This window comes from Argopecten irradians, chromosome 8, assembly GCF_041381155.1.
Source record: "Argopecten irradians isolate NY chromosome 8, Ai_NY, whole genome shotgun sequence".
Taxonomy (NCBI): Eukaryota; Metazoa; Mollusca; class Bivalvia; order Pectinida; family Pectinidae; genus Argopecten; species Argopecten irradians.
In genome coordinates this window covers 9,987,422-10,008,731 of record NC_091141.1, presented here as the reverse complement: position 1 = coordinate 10,008,731, position 21,310 = coordinate 9,987,422, and the positions used below count along the sequence as shown (strand labels likewise).

General features: G+C 33.7%; 1 protein-coding gene across 1 annotated transcript in view; it reads right to left on the bottom strand.

Annotated features, from left to right (window-relative positions):
- LOC138329303 (DNA-binding protein RFX6-like) overlaps positions 1–16,252 on the bottom strand; it is a 46,789-nt gene extending 30,537 nt beyond the window's left edge. Inside the window, exons 1-2 of the mRNA XM_069276205.1 lie at positions 15,689–16,252; positions 7,052–7,235 (exon numbers count right to left, since the gene is read on the bottom strand). Coding sequence (XP_069132306.1) covers positions 7,052–7,235; positions 15,689–15,860 — 356 coding nt within the window. The 5' untranslated portion in view covers positions 15,861–16,252. The remainder of the gene's footprint in view (positions 1–7,051; positions 7,236–15,688) is intronic.
- Positions 16,253–21,310: the final 5,058 nt, after the last annotated feature.

Here is a 21,310-nt window from a genome sequence, read left to right as displayed (position 1 = left end):
AATTCTGCTTTATCAAACAAAATACACATATACTTATTTCAAAATCACTAACTATCTTGTGTAAATTAGACTGAAATACTAAAAATAATTGTTTTGATATTAGGATATATATGGTATATCATTGAAATCTTAAATTTGACATTTTTTTTAAAATATGAAAATCAATTATAGACAAGATCGCAAACAAATGTAATGTGAACGGCGCGTTGTAAAACGGTGAACGACTCATTCACAATATAAAAAAAATCATTTCTTGAGAGTTTTTAAGTTAAGGGACCGTAGTATGATATGAAGAGACTAGGAGGTTTATGACGGTCATTTAAACTCAGTACATATGACGCGTAATTTCTTTATCTTAGCGGGTGGTAGAGATTGTTCCTAACTGCAATCGTGTTTACAAAAACAGACAGAATAAAAATGTCAGCCGGTCAGATGGACGAAAGTGTCAAACAGGTAATTAGGGAATCTCGTGCGACCCTGCACGAAGTGATAAGGGGTAGTATCGCGCGCGTCTAATATAGATATTTAATACTTATTATGTAACGCAAGATTAACGTATAACTTGCCTATAGCCTCTTCATTGATTTATAAATAAAAAGTCTGGATTCCGTGCGTGTTTAGATATATATTCGATCATATTATTAAAATAATAGATAAAAAATAAAGGAGAAGTGGGATCACCTTGTCAGACACGTTTGCAATTTTGAAACTATCGGACATCTTTGACCTCTCAATTTTGGGTCGTCTCATGACTAAAGAAACAAAGTAACAATGTACCACCACAACCTATTGGTTATAAAGTTATATTACAGATTCCATTAATATAATCTTGTTACTTGAATAAACTCCGTTGAAAACATACGTACATTTAAAGGCATCCTGCAGGCCCAACGTTAGTACATTGCACAAGCCTAATATGCAATTCTTATGCCTGCCGACGATTGAATAAGAGTTTCAAGTAATCTTCAAAACATTAAATTGAGACAGTAAATATACGGAATATTCCGTGGTTTAAATTTGTTTCACATCGAGATAACCAAAACACACTTACTATCACGAACCGATATCACCAACGGAGCGACGAGGCGTAATATAAAATGCTAAAAACTAGGACGATGATTTTGTAATTTCAAATATAAAGGTGTCTGGTTATAGAATATAGTAATGATTGACAGGTTCCTGTAGGTGGCAGGGTCGGTAGCCAGTACGGGTGGTAAATCATTGTCATCGGATAGAACTGATAATAAATATCACTCATGTACACTTCAAGTCAGAAGTATAGCTATCACTACACCTAAAACAAGAATATTAGTAACTCAATAATTCTAATATATTAGTAATTCAAAATGGTCCTCCTGGTCTCTCATTGACAACACTGTCCTTACCCTGTGGAACGACAACCAATTTATAAAGCACTGGAAACAATATGTTTACATTAAAGTAAAACATATTGTAGAAAATACGTGATTGTAACGGCCACTTGTGTATATACCTGCTTGAAGAGACCAACTATTAATGTCGAAAATGAAATATAATAGGGAAATACTTATGTCCCTGCCAGTAACGATCACTACTTAATGTCAAAAGTGAATATACTGTGAAATTACCTGTTTGTAGCGATCACCTATAGATACATTGGGGAAACCTGCTTATAATGATTACCTATTTATGTCAAAGTGAAATACACAGAAGAAATACCTGCTTGCAGCAACCAGCATGGGTTTGAAACGCACTGTTGATATACTAGTACTTGCTTGTAGTGATCGCCTGTTTGTGTAAATATTACAATATATAGTTTGAAATATTTGATTATAACTTCCCCAATTATTAATATTTCAAAATATGTCCATAAAGACTATCTGTATACTTTGCACATGTATTTACTGTACAGATTAGATTTTTAAACCTCGAACTGTAAAAAAGATATTACGGAAATCAGCATATAGAACTTAAAAGTAAGATTTTTTAAAACATATAGGAAGTCATTTCTGAGATTACACAATAATTCCATTATTTCGGGAACACCATGTTAAGATTATACTTTTAAACACAAGTGCTTAATAAAGAGCTTTTAGCTGTATTGCCGGGTATGTTTAGTGATTATATAACCATAGACAAACTTTAGAGTGAAATGGCTGAAATATTCTGGCCACCTACCTCGAGTATCCTCCAGAGGCTTCTGTTTAAGTTTGTTTGCCATTTTGAAAATTACACGTATCTCAAATTACTAGTTTTATTTGAACAACGACTGCGACTGTCATAAAGGAATGAGGTATGTCCACAAAATCTTCCTAGTTGTACTGGCCAGATAATCGAGATAGGACATGGGGTACTCGAATAAATGTATTAGCGTGTTTACGTGCAATCAAAATGTGTGTAAAAGTAAATACTTTACAACCATTCTTCATTATCTCTTCAAAATCAATTGACAGATCGAAAGGTACTTATAATCTGCAAGAAATCTCGTTTAATAATACTGTCCTCGAAACGGTTCACAGCGTGACGAAAATGGGGACGATGGCAATGTATAAAACTCAAAAGTTTCCGCAAAAAAATGTCGATTTGTATTCAGGATTCGTCAAATATAATCCGGGTTAATCGATTTATATTGCTTTAACATAAGTGTCATACTTATAATGCGCATGGTAAGTTTACGAAACATATTATCTTCATTTAAATAGGAAAGTATTTTTTCTTTTTTTTTATCATTTTGGGTCTTCGTAAGGTGAAATTATGTTGAACAAGTATGATTGATTTGCCTAAGAAGCGTTGAAATCATTTTTAGATAAATATTTACGTGAACAAAACACATTTAAATAGAATTATTTATTGATTGATGTTTGTGAAGGTATTTGGACTGTTTACCTTTACGAGAACTAATGGGGCTCATTATTGGTGTAAACATATTGTGTTTGTTTTTTTTTTATTTGAAAAACAACTGATTTTAATAAAACTGGTCATCGGTCTTGTTTTCCTATTTTCTTCAGTGTTTTGCAATTTTCGTTTTTGTTTTTGTGTTTATGTTTGGAGCTTGTCGTCGTATTGAAAAGACGAAAGTTGAGAAAATAACGACAGTACCTGGAAAGGTTACAATAAGATTGTTAATGAGCAGGGGAAGAAGACATTTCAAAAGCACAAGTATCCGGTATATAGATGAATCCTTCAGTTCTGAAGCCCACATTTAACTGCTCATTGTGCAACGGACCTTTTTCCTTTTATTTTGAAATGGTCTTCAAATTATTTTGATTAATTGACTGTGGAGTAATGAGGTCAAAATATATTACGTTATAACCTAATGATATTTGTGCTCTAACATCAAGTAAAATGTTGAAATGATTTTCAATCATGGAATGTTTTACCAATGCTAACATTGACTGGTTTCATGGTAATCCCGCTCATGGATTTTTTTCGCACCGACTTACTCCAAGAAAACCGAAATCATAAATCACACCAGATATAATAATTTCAAATGCAAATCACCGATTTGTAAACAAAATCATAACATAAAAATCCGTACAGTGCTTTACGACTTGGCCCAACTCGGAGGCGGCCGCACTGATTGTGATAGAATCCACTTGTAATCTTATCTTTTGATCTTCGTATTCAAACACAAGAACTATAGTTATTAAAACTTGCCTTCTGTTTCTATTGGTTTACAAGTAATATTCTTGCTGTTGTAAATAAAATGGGTCAAAAACGTTTATTTTAATATTAAAAAGATTTATAAATCGTTTACACTAGATATTTAATATGAATTTCACGCGTATGCAATGTCCATGCATCTGCATTTGCTATCAAAACGGATTACAATTTCAAAGCATATACATGTATTTTTTTTAAAAACCTATACGTTTCAGGTGATTTACTGTCTGAAAACAAAATAATTCTTTGCCTTAGAAAGGATTTGTTAAATTTGCAAAGATTTATTGGATGAAATTGACGATAAATATGGCGCTTAGTAGTATTATTACGTCTGACTCATCGTTATAGCATGCATGTTGATCGCCCCAAGGATCGTAGGGGTGCTCCTGGCGCTTGATGCAAACAAAATTAACGTTAATAAAAACAGGCATGTAAGTCCGCGAAATCCTCCCCGGCCAGCCCTAGCGCCGGGATTCTTAGGTGCCGTATATAAACCGCCATATCTCATCTCCGTCCCATTCACAAGACACCTATAAAGTATAGGGCAATGAGAATAATGCTCTGGTGGAACCTTAGGATAGGATCAGGTTTATCTTTCGAGGAAATAATTTAGGATTATCGATAGAATGAACTGTTATCCACAGGAAGTGGAAGAATACACTTGTATGGCGACCAGTTTACCGCCGTCCGCATCCCTCTACTTGAAAAGAAATCTGCCGTATTAGCAGTGTATTGTTGCATTAGATCTAGGAACGTGCCCAAAGTTTTCCATTGAATGTCTTATTTGACTCACGAATATTTAAATGCAGAAAAAATAATAATCATGTAGTAAAAATAACCTTAAAAGATATCCAAACCGACAAGGTCGTTAAAATCACCTTTACTGCCCCTGAAAAGAACTAATTTGATCATTTATGCATTGAGAAACAGTATAGGACGCATTCCAATCCATTATATATATACAGGAACCAGTGAGTTACCTGCTACAATTTCAAAGAGGCAAGTGTCTTTGGCAGATTTTAACTGATTATCTCAAGGTCATGTTTTGACCCAAAGAGAGACTGTGTCATAAAGCACAATACCTTGAATAACACAAGACCATCTTATTCTTTTTTCTTTGATCATCTAAGGTTGAAAGCTATCTCAAATATCATGCTGACAATGCAAGCACTGGAAATGTTGATGATAAGATACGCACAGATTCCCGCCATCTCAGTCATTGGTTCTGTGGTAGACATTCAAATTTATATTTGGTTGTATCATTCTTTCCCTTTATTTTTATTTACACTACTCTCCTTCAAATGATCGTCTGCTTCGTCCGCAATGCTTGATCCCATCCAAGTCATTGCGATCGACCGAGAAAACATGCATTTTATCGAAGATATTGGCGGCAAAGCGGGTCAATTTGAATAGTTTATCCATTTCAATAGTGTGCAGTTCTTATGTTCAAATGTTGAAGAAAAATTTTCACATTAAGAATTAGTGTCAGTTGAAAGAATCTTTTTTGAATGTGCCTCTCACTTAATGTTGAGGAAGGTTCAGTGCATAGCAGACCGAACTGGATTGCATAATGATTGCGATTTTATGGTAATAATAATAGTATATCTATGTATTAAAAGACTATTGTGTCATTTGACTTTTGCGCCATTTCCTTAAACAGTCACTGTTAAGTATTATACATAGAACCTCGTCTAGCCTCTTGTAAAGTATAACAGGTGCCACGAGAGGCTGCTCAGGTGAGGCGGTGTGATACTTAGAGCGCTCCTCGAACAGGTGTGTAGTCAGCGAGCGCCAACCTGTTTGAGAACAACTGCGTATAGTCAAAATGTAAAGATAATATCAAAAAGTCGGCTATCAATGGAAACCGAAGAAATGCTTACCCTACGATCGTATATCATATATATATAAATATGTTATAGCATATTTTATGAGACTTATCATCATATTCTTGCACAACTTTGATGAGAGCGAGGCTTGAGAGAACTTTGAGTCACGTGACTATCCAAAGAGTTATGGGTTTATTTGTGGCACACAGAGTGCATTAACAGTGGGGATCCGCGCATCAAACGCACCGAGTCGGTATGTGAGCAGACGACTTGATTCTAGTTCTTATCCTGGTAGATAAAGTCAATAATTCGAGTGACTTTTCTCTCCGTGAGTTGGTTAAATTGTTTCTGAGTGTGATGATATAACACTACAAGAGACATCGTACTGTGAGACCTATAGCAATATGTATAAATATCTATTTCGATTCTTCTAGAGTACGAACATGCTCAGCGTGTCTTTTTGACATGTTGAAACATCTTGAATTCTATCGATATATTCAAAGTGGTGAATTGAAAGAGTGCATTACGTATTGTTTCATTTTACCCTCAAGAATCCTTCTGAATGAGGCGATGTTGTCAAATGCCTTTCAGGCAAAGACATATTTCATCATGAACTTTTTTTGTGTGGGAGAGGGTGTATTATTGAGAAACGTGTTCAGAAAGGTTCGCCAGATTCAACATTGAAATGGACCCTTTAAAGCATAAATATAATCATTGTTTATATTTAAATGACAAAAAGTGCCTTCGCATGAGGTTGAGATGAACTTAATTCTTGAAAGGTTGTGTAAGTTTTAAAGTGAGAAATAGAACACTCAAAAGGACTCTTCTTCGTACGCCAGCACGACCGCGACCCTAACAGTCAAAGCCGGAATCCGAATCCCGCGTTCGTGTATGTTCTGCCAACTTTTATACACATCCTGCCACTTCCGTTGGCATAAGGACTCGCCTCAAGTGTTTCAATAATGTAAATTTAAATATTACATTTGTGTGATGTTATTGTTCATTTATGTCTCGTTTTTATCCCCTGTATAAATAAAAGGGTTCTGTGTTTGTAAACATGCCTTTCACAGTTTGAATGTAATACGTAAAGTTCGTGGGTTTTGTTCAAAGTCTTTGTAAACTATTTTATGAATATTTGACTAGCGATAATGATCACACAGCTGTACCTAGCTGATAATGAAAATCGTGAAACAAGAGTCGAGTGTTGATATATCGATCTTAAAGTTTACGTTAACAATATCACAAAACCACTACAGATACACACGGTTCGCCTATCGGAACCTGGTCGCACCTTCATAACCATTCACCTATCTTCAGCACAATATCAAAAACTGTTTTGCATGAAGACATCCAAATCCCTCCCTCCATTTGTATGCTCTTTTTATCTACTGATAGTTACAACTGGTTGACGAAATTGCTGAGGTTTATTCTTTTTGATATGTAAATAAGTATATGGCATTTGTTATAACAAAATTCAAGGCAGTGTATTACATATATTAGTCAGTTGAGTTTTAAAAACAAAGTAAGAAAGAAAGAAAAGAAAGAAAGAAAGAAAGAAATGAAAGAAAGAAAGGTCTACATACCATTTAAGAGTTAGTGCCGTTTGTTTCTTTTTGTCCCTCATGATTTGTGCAACAGTCTTCTTTTGGATCTGTTGCTCATCTGATGTGATGTCACCATTTCCTGTCTTCTCTTCTTCATCCAAAATGCTTTCGTCATCAGTAAATGCGGGACTATTCAGTGCGGGACTGTCGCCTCTGTTTGGTTCTGTTGTAATAAAGATAAGGGGCAGGATAAAAAAACGGCTGCATAGACAGCTTATACTGTACTTACTTCACTATCTGATTGGTTATAGATATAGTCAGAGTGTTTTTGATGTAAAAAAAAGTTCGAAACATACATTTGTATCTTTATTTTGCAATGCTATACATTCTACTAAATGACTTTCAATCCTACAGCCCCTTGGAAGTAGGGGCCATATAGTTGATAATTTTGATTGATTTTAGTATACGTATATTATTGCATAAACAAACGGATTGAGCAAACGTTATGACAGCTTATAAAAGTCCTCACACTTGTGCCTTAGAAGGTTTGTGCAAAATATCATTGAATTCGTTTCAATAGTTTTGAAGAAGAAGTCAAAATGTAAATTGTTTACCGACACACGACACACGACGGTCAAAAGCGATTAGAATAGACCACAAGTTGAGACTTCGTCTCAGTTGACCTTTTTCATGTCTATCGATATTTTTTGTTATTTAAAATTTAGATTGTGTATAGATTGTTATATAATGCAATTGTTAATGAATGCCGTCGTACTTTGGATTAAGATAAGAAAAAATGTAGAGTTTCTTTCATTAACTTTGGGAAAATGTCTTTTTTTTGTGATTCAGAGTTGTTCTGCTCTTGGGAGTACATCGTAATTTAGTGTGAATAACGTTACGACTTTGTGAGATTAGTCTTGTGCAACCAGACGCTTGCATGAATTGATAACTGAAGATTTTTTTTTCTCTCGTACAAACGACAAGGGCGTATGCATCAAATGTATGACGTCATGTACGACACAGAAAGTCATATACTATAGTATATATTAGATAGATATTTATCAATACTGTAACTGCAAATCTTGTCGTCGTAATAAATTTTAACACTTTTTACTTTTACAGCAGTCGAAGTGATTCACAGTTTAGTTTCAATGCCGAGTTTGTTGTTTCATTGGCCACAGATGTTATTGACATATTTTCAATATTTTTGTGATTGGAATGCAATATCAAAACATGAATAATTTACCCAAATCCTTTCCCAAATTACGGAATTACCTAATGTATATGATTTTTATACATTTAATTACTCTATTGGCATTTTGGTTGATATATATCCTAATCCGGTATTAGTCGCCTGTATCGTTCGACCCTGGAATGCGGAACAGCTGTATGGTTTATTGAAGTTTTAACGATAGCATCCTCCAAAACCAGAGTATAAAACTCCAATACCCACCGGTTATATCACACCGCAGCCTAGTGTAGGCTGTTTACGTGGGTAACTGATGATGTAACGAGATGTGATCTTGGTTATCTTCCAGGCAATCCTCAACTATTACAAAATATACAGACTACACGTTATTCATAAAAATCCTAATTATTTTATATCTTATTAATTTAATATACCTTTTAATGAAGATTTGCGTCTTGTCGGATCTAAACGTCTTAATTGGTTGGTAACTGATTTTAACGACTACATGACCCAAGCTATTGCTTTTATGTAGTCGATGCCGATACCTCGGCCAGTTACAATCATTTCATTATATTGATTTCAACAAAATTTTATTTCAATATATTGAAAAAAAAGTATTAAACAACAGACAATACCTATGTAAGTCAAACAACAAGCGTAGTATATATCCTATGTGTACATGTAGGTCTTGTCGAAAGAGAACTATGATCAAGTGACAGCCATGTTTTAAGGATATCCCAGAGTTTAAAATCTGTAGTTCCCGGAGAAAAATAGCTATCGGTATAAGGTTTTCGATGTATCGCGCAGACCGGTAGAAATTGATTTTTAGATTGTTGAAATTCATATTTGAATTATCACAGACGTTATATATATCATAAGAATGTATAGTTGTATTACAGCACACCACACAGGTGAGAATTAAAAAATATATATATATATAAATAAACATTACATAAATTAAGACAGCTCTTTTTGGGTCTAAAATAAACAAGATCATTGGCTTCTAAAGTATCGCATTACAAATCTGTCAGATTAACGTAACCGCTTATATACAGCTTAAGTGGTCGGTAGGATTAATGTTATCTGGTGGCTAAATCCACTGACCACCAATGACCATCGGTCATTTGGCCGAAATCCTAGTTATAACACTGGGATCATTTACTACATCGAGGTCGATATATTACATCTAATGCAATCTTAGACAAGAAACTTATTATGTAGGTGTCAATATAAAATCAGGTCGTAATAATGTCATAAACTGAAGATAAAAATGGATTTGTTCATTTTTGTCTCATATATAGTTAAAGATGCTCCACCGCCGACGGAGCATAAGTGATACCCATCATTTGAACAATAACAGATGTTTAATCGTGTATACATATGTCTTATTAACACAAAAAATCATATAAGATAATTTATTTTGCTTTTGGTGCATGCGCAATAAATTCTTTATTCTTTATAGGACATAGTGCCGTGGGTTTTTTTCGGGATGCAATTAATCATTTATAATGTTCGTAACTCAAATTTAAGTCAGAAGCTCAAATTTTTCAATGGTGGTAATGGTGTAAAGTGAGAAACCTTTGTAACTGAAAAAAAATAGTAATACGTCTGATCCTGTTCTAGTACAGAAAAATACATTTGATAGCGGTGGAGAATCTTTAATTGTTTTAAATTGTACTATTTTTTTTAATTCCTTGAATAAATCTATGAAAACAGACATGAGCGTTGAAGTGTAAAAGTTTTCATCCTTCATCATTTTTTATGTAGCTGGTATCATATATTTTCCATATTTTTCTCTCCAATGATGTATTTTTTTATCTAATTACAATCGCGAAAAATTCTTAATTAATGCATGAAGTTAATATAAATAATGTAAGAAGACCAACAGTTTGGAAGAACCCAATTTTTAATTGATCGAATTAAAAAGGAATATACAAGGCAAACAAAGATCTATTTTTTGTAATGCTACACTTTTTAGATTTTATTATATCTTTTTTTTAATGAATGCATAGAATAATATTCTTTTCTATAAACATTCTACAGTAATGCTTTCAACTGAAATAAAACTACATTGTGCGCAAAAAATCCTAATTTTCATTGACAAAACAAGTACGGTACATCTTACTTAAACAATGGCTAATTCAAAGTTGATATGCAGGGCATACGTACAGGTAGGCCTTTGATATGACAGGTATACGGACAGTGTTATTTTAGCAATTTCGTTTACGGGCTTTATGAATTCCAAGTATACAATGTATATGGTCTCTTATAACCGACTTTACTGTACATTACTACAAATAAACAAAGAGGTTTGAAGCAATACTATATTTCCTATTACATGTATCATTAACATTTTTTTTTAGTTCTTAAGAAGTACGGCAAATTGGTTCTCGTTTCTAGCGTCTGTAATTATAAACTAATGATATATATAGTTTTCAATAATAACAAATAAGTTTTAGTCATAAAATATGGCCAGTTTATTATAATGTTTTATAAATTAATTTCACATAATTCTGTGTGTTCCAAAGATCTCAATTTATTAGTTTTCTCTGAATTTTATTGTCTTTTAATTTTATTTATCTATAACACGAAATATCAAAATAAAATTGTTGTTTAGAAAACCATGATAGCGTACTAAAACATGTCGTTTTGACAGGTGTCATCGATATCTCTTCTGACAAACAATGGTAATTAATCCAGGTGTGTTTTAAATACTTCAGCAGTATTGCCGGGTACAGTAAATGAGATACATATGTAAATATAACAAACAATGAATATTTATGACTAGATGTTATAGCATCTTATTGTTTAGTTTACAATGTCCATTTATAATTGAACAGACACAGATCAGGACGTGTTATTTGCACTGTGTATTAGTCAAATTATGACACGACAGGTATTTTTTCTTTATAATGAAGTATTATTTCAATGAAATATATTTAGATGTATTGCTTAGTTATTTTTACTACATATCGACGAATTTTTCACAAAATCGTGAGTATATTTAATCGAGTTATTGTTTTTTTCCCCAGCAGCAGTCATTGTTTTACCTGTTTTTCACCTGTATCCTCGTTAAGTATTAAACAGGAAGTTATTGGCAGTTTATGACAGGTGCGCGTGACGCGTGCTGTGGGGCAATAACATTTGGTCAAATTGTACAGTTTTATAAAAAATATCTTCCAATCCTAATCCTTTGTTTGGAAACCTATGGAGAAAGGCTTCATGTACTTTTATTCTCTAGGATACGAAAGAGGAAAAGAGGTCACGGATGAGGGATGGTTGAGTTGAGGATGGGGGGAGTGATCGCTAACAAGTTCAATTTTATATGCAATACGTGTATTTATAAATCTGATTTATACCTTCTAATTGTAATCATTTTATTGACCTATATTATGTAGTAATTAGCGTTATTTGAATTAAAATATAACCTAAGAATTTTGATACAAATAATAATAATAATAACTGTAATAGTGCAACAAATTCAGGACTGAATAGAACTGGCGAAGGCAGATGTTCATGTAGTATAAACAATTTAATATATATATGTTCTTCGGTTAAATCAGTAAATCAGCTGTTTTCAAAATAGTGAAACGAGTATAGTGGTGGAAGCGCTTCTGTGACACTATTTTGAGGTGGAAAGTTAGTATATTAAAATAACATAAAACACGATGTCCTTTTCTACTTGGAATCATTTTCTGCAGTTTAGATAAAATAAAAAAAATATCGACGTTTAGTTATATACACATCTGCATTAATCTGAGCACTTTATCCTGTAAAATTACAAACTCTAGTCCTCAACTGTGGACAGGAAATAAACTTGGGACAGCGTGTTCCTCCCTCCCCCTTCAATTCTGTACCAAATACTGTTTTATTTTCACAACAGTATGGTAACAACTTTACACTTGTTTGGGTATTGTGATAACCCCAATTTCCTGGTGGTATATATAAAACAAACGCAGAGGAAAGGGAAGCATGAATGAGTGTGTGTTTGTATCAAATATAACGGAAATATGTCCGTCAGATTTGAATCTCTTGATATTGATTTTATTTGAAAGAAAAGTGAAATGGTAAAACTACGACTATAAACCGACGATAAACCGCTGCATTAATGCTGTATCATATAGTATTCAGTATTAATTAATACGTAATTGTGACATATATTTAACTGACAAACAATACAATGCTGATTTTCAGCAATGACAAATACATAACAATAATTATTATAATATATGTACTAATTACAATGGGCTGGAGCTTTTTAGAACAAATCGATCGGTTTTACTGACTTTATTTTACTGATTGAAATGAGCGAATTTTAGACAGATTCCGGTTTACAACATGCTATAAAAAGTTTTTTCAAAGATGTTGGACATTGAAACTTTATAATTTGTATTTATTTTCCAAAGTGAATTAAGTGTATGACCTAGTTAAAATCTCAAAAATAATAGAAAAACTATACCTATTATAATTAATAAGTTTGTTGTTAAATGATATTTATCAAGAATTACATGCTTTTGTTTGGATTTGTACCCTTCTTTATATACATGTACATTTAGATAAGTTATAACTTTCTTATATGGTAGCAGTACATGTACAGTACATCTATACGTTTGTCATTTCCAAACCACAAAAAACATGCATATATTATTCATGGCAGAAAACAATGCTTTCGAAATAAAAGTGTATACTATTTTTGTTTACACTTGTGGCGACATATATTGCAATTATCAATTTTTCAATGTCAAAATTAAAGAACGTTCAGTCTTTAATTTATTTATAATTTATTCTAATAAAATCACATTTAGCACTTATGTACAATAGACATATCATATACATGTGCGTTATCTCCCCATTTACATATTATTTTACAGCTATCCACATTTTATATGATACAGTCTCTAAAGCTATTGTTCGATTATTTATTATGGGTTACAGGCATTGTTATAATTAAACAAATACATCATTATGTGGTCTGACTGGTCTGACATAAACAAATAAAACACGCGTGCTTATAAATATAACATATTTTTCTCGTTTGTCCGCAAGTACACAAACACATTATCATGAAGACCTGTAGTTAGTGTTTAAACTACAAACATCTTTTACTACCGAATCCCGTCACATATCTCAAAAATTGTCATATAGTTTAAAACACTGTCGGTTTGTTAACGATACAAATCTAAATATTTTTAAGCCGTTAATTCGTCAGTAATGTGTTATATAAACAGGTGCACTACACAGTTTCCCACACAGAGTAATGTACATAGCATATCAGATTAAGTTGTAGTGTCGGGGTACGAACAGATAGCATTTCTCAAATCCTACTGTGAAGGCGGACGAATCATCCTATCTACCCTGCCGACATTTTAAAAACTTCAAATAATCTTACCCTTTCTACACAGAGATCCTCGACGTTTGTTTGAAAATCTGTCACACATACTCAGCCGATAATATTTAAAGATAGCGATGTGAGGTATGAACAAAATCTCGAAATATGATCAGAGAAAAATCTGAAGTTTTATCTTTGAATATTGAAGAGTATTGTTGTTATAGAGAAATTCCTCAATAATTCCACCATTTTCTTATCACTTCTCTATTTGTTTGTCTCCACCGAGGTCAAGATATCTTTAGTTAGTCTCTGACACGAACTCTCGTCCGCTGTTTTGTCCACTGACGGCACGAGAAAGGGGAGGGTCACAGAAATTATTATGACTTTACTTTTGGGTGGAGTAGCTTATAATTCGACATTAATAATGTTGCGTATTGAGTTTTAAAATGTTTTGGTGGTTTCCATGATATCGTAATGTCAAAGTATTTGTGATATTTTTTTTATATTTAATTGATCTTCATTTTGATAATGACATTGCGTTCTTTTCATTTTATGTCATACCAGAGCTCTAAATTGAAATATATTAATTTCAATTTTCAACTTCAACCTATAAATAAGCTTGTTGTATTTGTTCTCTTCACTACAGATTTGAAATAATAACAAATTAGAAATTATAAGTGAATACGTATATGTATAATGTACACATAATTTATATCACAATATATAGATATATATATATATTGAAGGATTAAAGGACAATTTCATATGACAATAATTAAAAACTTTGTTCCTTTAATTCTTTGTCATTAATGTTATTAAAAACAAATCTGACAAAAATAGCCAGATACATGTATAAATACATGAATGTGTATGCATTAAAAATAAATCTTCACGGGAAAGCACAGAAACCCAGATAATATTCTTACAGAGGACTTTACAATGTAAGTCGGCGGTAAACTAGTGGTAAATGAATGATCGTCAGATTATGTAATAAGCAAATAATGTCCAGTTTTAGGTCGACGATTTATTGATTTATAACGGTAATTAAATGCGTTATAACATGCTTTATGATGAGTAAGAGTCATAAACAATGGCAGGTTTCTTTAAAATAAACAAAGACTTTTTTTTATAAAAGCTTGTAAAATATATCAGTGGATCTTAGATAAACAACTCCACGTAAAATATCCATCATGTGTACTCCGATATGGGTTTGTAATAGAGCGAGCTTATAGTCTATAATAGTACGCGGAGCCGAAGCCGGGTTCCTGGGTTTCCGGGTACGGCGGTTCTAAGCCGGTAACTGGGTTTGCTAGATTGACTTTTTCGGAATGCCTGCTCGTGTCACATAAGTACATGGATGAATACACAACCTTCTGTTTATGTTCAGTCGTTTGTTATTGTCCCACACGTGTAACGCACGTGTGAAGCCTTGTTTGTTTTGAAGCCAATTATATATGCACCAATTACCAAATACGGTAACCGATCAATAAATGCATGCATTCATAATTAATTAAGTAGAATATGCATACGATTGTATTTTTAGTATTTGTTTATTTTTATATATTATTATAATTAACAAACATAACTTTAGTTCTACATTATATTGAACTGGGCGATATACAAATAATGTTGCTATGTTTTGTTAAAAGTATTCTGCTTTCCCCTCACGCGCACAGACACACACTTTCTTTACATACATCTTATATAAACTCATCAAATTATCTTTTAAGCTAAGTTTTCTTCATATATATTAAAATTACCACTGTCCATCTGATTCATGAAAATGATAAAATGATAATGCTTTGGTGGAATTATTATGAAAACACATCGTATAATTATAATGATCTGTTGAACATATCTGTCTTCATTTCTTGTCCTTTATGTAGATTAATAACGTAAACTTATATTATGTAAGAATAAGCAAAAACACCCTATTATTTCTCTATACCACCTTCGTAGAAATTGTCTTTGCCAATGCACTGCAATATTCGGCGGCGACTTAATTATGCAAATAAGTATCTCGACCTATATCTATATATCGATTGGAACTGAAATAAAATGTATGTACCTACATGTAAAACTTTCTTTTCAAAATGATGATTTCATCATATTGTGTTTAAGATATCAATACATGTAAAATTCTAATAAATGACCTTACCGTTTTTGACCCCGCGTTTCCGATATTTCCGGCGCTCCTCCGAACTTGAAATATCCGGAGAGGTACTACTAGTATCTATGGACTCACGGTCCGTCTCTATGCTACCCTCTCTGCACGTGATTTTCGCAGGAGTTTGCATTTCTATGAAATCCTTGTCAGACGTGCACGGCATGTCCGTGTCCACAATTGGTCAAATCCTGGGAAGCCACAATTATATGTGTCCGTGTCCACAATAGGTTAAGTCCGGGATATAGACACAACTGAATGGCTTCACTGTAAACCTCCAATATGATATATGTCCCGGCAGATGGTTTCCGATAGCGAATAATATTTAGGTTATACCATATTTTTTATCAATACCTTTATAAATCACGGTTATAACCTATAGGTAAAAAAACCTCAGGTGAATGATGTATACGGCGTCCTGTCCTTGCGGTATAATTCGAACTAAAGTATACACAAATAAAATCACAGGTAAATAATTCCAGGTAGGACTGTCGGAGCAGGATGAGGTTCGGGTGGGCTTCTCTCTCTACATTATCGTAGACATATCTTTGTAATAGCTATCACTGATTTGTCGCCAATATTGATCCCCGTGACGTCATATCACGTGACACCCACTAACATAATGACCGATATGAAAAGATAAGAGTTTTAATAATAACTACCCGAGTAAGGGTTGTTATCAGTTCAGAACTACCCGCCCCCTCCGATAAGGATGATCGACAGTTCTGACGGAAGGTCACACTGGCATGGCACAGCCAACTCTGCTTGAACAGAACGGTCAGCAGAGCTCAGATCATATATACAATATTCAACAATAAAATTACGTAAATTCTAATCTATAGATAGTATTTACTTACTGTAAAACATATAGATAAAACGGACTTTGAAATACATATGTAAGACAAAATATAAAATGAGAGAAAACATAAAATATAAAAAAAGAGGAAAAAAGCAAAGGAAAAATCGTACTTGAACAAAATGATGATCTAAAGATGTACCCAATTTCTTAGTATATATGTACAGTTCATGCATCTGTTAAATAGCGCCGAAAATTCACGAAAATGAATCACCGCCTCGGACTCGATTTCAAACACAGACACAATGTAACTTTAACGACTGTAAATTAAATCGAAGTGAAGTATATGGAAACTGGAATCGTGTCGCAGCGAACATACATGTAGGGTGATGTACTATATATAAGCCGCAAGGAGGAGACACTGTCTGATCCCAGAATCGGATACTGAGGTCACGGAGTGTCAGTAATGGTCATCGGCTACAATCCGATGGTCAGCGTCTTATCTGACCACTTACCTGTACACATGTAGGTATAGACCAGATAAGTCTGTCTAATACTACGGACTTATCTCCGAGACGAGTGGTCAGTTCGGTTATGTCAAAACTCCCTAATTACCTTAAACAAGATTTGCTGTTTTATCGTCAAGAATCAAGGATTGGTGATAAATACGAGACTACCACCATGCCTTTCTTATTCCGTACACAGTTTTTATATGATTTGATTCTCATCTAGGCCTGTTTCCGAATTATTCCTGACAAATTACAGATTTGCATTTGAGTTTATTGTTTTCATTTTGATTAACACATTTCCATGCTAGGTATTCCCAGTTGTAGACACACTTTTATTTAAATAGTGTGCAATCTTTCAATTAAAAGATATTTTCAGGCGACATGTAAATAAGATCAATTTCCTTATATTCGTGTAGGTTGCAATTCTACACGATATATACAATTTCAAGGAGTAAACGGACGGAGTTGAACAGTTCCGCAAATGGTATTTAATGCAAATAAATTATATACAAAAATGAGTTGGGAGACGTGTACGCAATACAAAGGGAAGTTGTGACATGAAATGAAACTTTCTAAACCGATTATTTACTGTTTATGAATACACTGGTCAATCACGAGTCGACAACTTTGCATTCTTTTCCCTTCTTGTCTTGTATCTAATTAGAAGTACGGCATTTTGCTCTACAGTCGCCTGGGAAAGTAATGTTGAGTTAGGGTGCATAAGTATCTAAAGAAATCTTTTGATACAGCGTCGTGTGGGATCACTTTCTGCTGAATCTTGACTGAAGAGTGTCTTCACAGTGCACGTATGAAATTCAATTTGGTTATATTTATCATCACAAGTCTAAACTTTATATTGCAAAATCAAACTTGCGATTCCTTTATTCGTTAGTGTAACTGTATACAGGAAGTAAAATTTCAATTTCTTCATCCACTTGAGCTGAGTTAGTAAGAAGGGCGATGGTAAACCGACTAAATTACTACTAAAATGTGGATACCAGCTGTTACTGTGATAGGGGTGACAAATACATAGTTCCAAGGAAAATCTGACAAATTTCTGAAAAGGCTAAACCAATGTCAAATGAGAAAATAATGGAAGATATTAGGATGACTTCAGAGCCGGAATGAGGAAACAAAAACGATTAACCAGCTCGAGAACCAAAGACAAATCCATATACATACTGGTTAAATGGCTTGCATGTACAACGCCAGTGAGTCAGTTAAATTTTCTACATAGATCACAGCACGATCTTCTCCATAAACACCAAAAACCAAATATTAACATTTTATAATTATCAATGAATTGTAAAGATCAATAAGGGAGATCATAAGATGGGGGAAAAAATCTAAAGAATAAATTTTGACACATGTAGATGTTGAACAGAAGAAGGTTGTACACAAACACACTATGGTATAATCATCCGCGAAAGAAAACAAGTTTGAGGATGCATAAGATTTCATAAGGGAAACCATTTTACCCATTCATAGGACTGACTATCATTATATTCTCAAGTCAAGGAAAGATAACAGTCATAGGAAGGCAGCATGGCGAACATTTGCAGAACGAAATAACGCTAGTATCACATCTTCCCTTTGGAGATAGAAGGGTCGACCTCCTATGAAAAATGATCTCAGTTGTAGGGATGAAGCAATATAGAGAATACCTGTTGAAAAGGATTCCTTGGTAAAGTGCGAGCAATATAGAGAATAGGTGTTGAACAGGATTCCATGGTAAAGTTCGAGCAATATAGAGAATAGCTGTTGAACAGGATTCCGGGTTAAGTTCGAGCAATTTAGAGATTCCATCGTAGCCCGTGCCAGACCCGTGTTGAGCAAAGCATGCATATACTGTAACTGAAATTCTCGGGTAGAAGTAACATTCTAGATCGCACCATTAAATAACCAGCTCATCAAAGCATCAGGTAATACAGATCCCCAGCTAGCGACAGTAGAGAGGTATTGGAAGCCATCTACAGACTGGCAACGAATTTGTCCATTATCTTCAATGTGAAATTCGTTTCAGATCCAATTCCCAATGGAAGATGGACATGGCTATGGAGGACATTGATATAAGCAATGCAGTGATTTCAATAAGCTGGTGAAATTTTCTGTGGATTTTATGAGAGAAAAATATATTATGGACACTCTTCCGATTTAATTGTTTAACCAATGACACAGGTCACAAAGAAAATAATTTCGGGTATAACGATTTAACGATATTCAACAAAGAAGGAAGAGGTCTGATATCAGTATTGGATGTATAATAATACAATTCATACAACTAATTTAGCGATTCTGCATTAACCCTACAAAAATAATTCTCTGTCGGTAAAATCAAACACTGGCAATGAATTTTCGATACCTGCTCATAGGATATGTTCTCGAACCTCAAACATAGACTGCATACGAGAACTGCATGCCTTTCGTTTATATATACTTTTCTGGTGTGTGTGAACACAGCCAAATAGGTTAGTCTAGCCGCTGTCCTGTTTGTTCAGTGAGTGGTAAACGAAAAATTAATAATGTACAAATCATTAAAGTGATATTAAACATGGACTAATTGATAGGGGCCATTCTACTGCACACGCACTGTTTGGGGTAGACGCGAGCATGCCTTACCCTATATAAACATTTATATTAATTTTCAAGTGTCATTAGTGCGCCTATGTATTTTCATGCAGTTTAAAATTCTAAAGCAAATATGGCAAGTACACGAGTGGGAATGTTGAAGCGGTGCACGGGTGGTTGAAATAACAGCAGAGCTCCAACCTCACGACCTTGAGTGACCTTGGGAGTTGTGGAGCATTACTAACGGTTACGTAAGCAAAATGTTTTGTCCTGATAGAAGACCTACATTTAATTTGATATACAGCACTTTAATGAAGCCGTACCGATATCGGCTACTATATATAGACTATAAACATATATGCTGTCAACAATGTGGAGCCGTATACGTCACATAATGTTTTATGATAAAATGTATTCATACACCAAACCAAGCATAAATTCCTTTTCACGACAATAATTTTCCGCGACCGAGACTTTTTTGTTCTACTTTATCTTTAGCGATATATTTTCTTTTATTAACGCAAAAATGATTATTTTATTCCCCACACACGATAAGCATAGATGACTGCCAGGGTTGGGACCCTGGATTCAGCATCCGTACTTAATTGTCCTCCTGCAAGAGGACTCTCTTTCAACATTAATTTTCCTATATTCTCTCTAAACTTCCAATCATACCCTTATTCTTTCTCATTCTTAATATTACTCATTGGTACATTCATTCTGTGAATTATTTATACTGTACTCATTTATTTCATTTCTTTCATTTTGAATTCATCCTCGCAATCTGTAGCTCATTCATTAATTCTTAGATTCATCTGGTTGTTTCTAAATATATAATTTATTGATACAATTTTCATTTCCTTTGATTTTATAAACATTTCTAAATTACTTAGAAATATGTATTAGACTTTCCTATATATATGTGTCTTTTTCGCGATATCTTTATTGCCTGTGAAATACCTGAACATTAATAGCACACCAAAGTCAGGTGGTTTACTGTATTCGGATAACAACAATGTTCAATTCTACTTACTAAAAAGAACTCAGTAACGAAATACTGTAACTGAAGAAGTAATTAAGAAAGTATACATGGAATTTTTGAACGCCATATTAATAATCAAACCTATTGTTGTATCGCCCTATTGACGCTACGTTATTAACAAGGATGGCGTCATATATGCATTGTAAAGCCCTAATGATTGGCGTGGGCAGAATATCGCTCACTCCCATTGGTGTCGTCAATTGATGCTTTGTCATATCCGCACCACGCCTCTGCGGGTAGATTGAGGTGTTTAAGTATTAATACGTATGTTGCAACTGAAGAGCAAAGCTAAATGTTAAAAATATATCATACACAAATTTGTTGAAAAATCTAAACAGGGATAAACAAACTTCAAATCGTCGATAAGAGATGTAAACATATGAATAGTTTCTACGGGCCTACTTCTGGACAAATCTGAACGAACATTCCATGCATAGTAGAAACGAAATATTTTTTTTTCTTAGAAGACTAATGTTAATGCAAAATGCCTTGCATGCTTGTCTGGATCACGATATACCAGGTAAACAAAAAGAAATGATGTGTTTTTATACCTGAATTGTTGTTGTTGTTGTTAGTATTATCATTCGAATATTTGCAGAACACCTTTGTCATGCTTTTATTATAATGACAAAATGCGTAAAATAAATACACGATTTAGGATAGATAACTTACTGCATAAAAACCCTAGCTGAATCATTAAA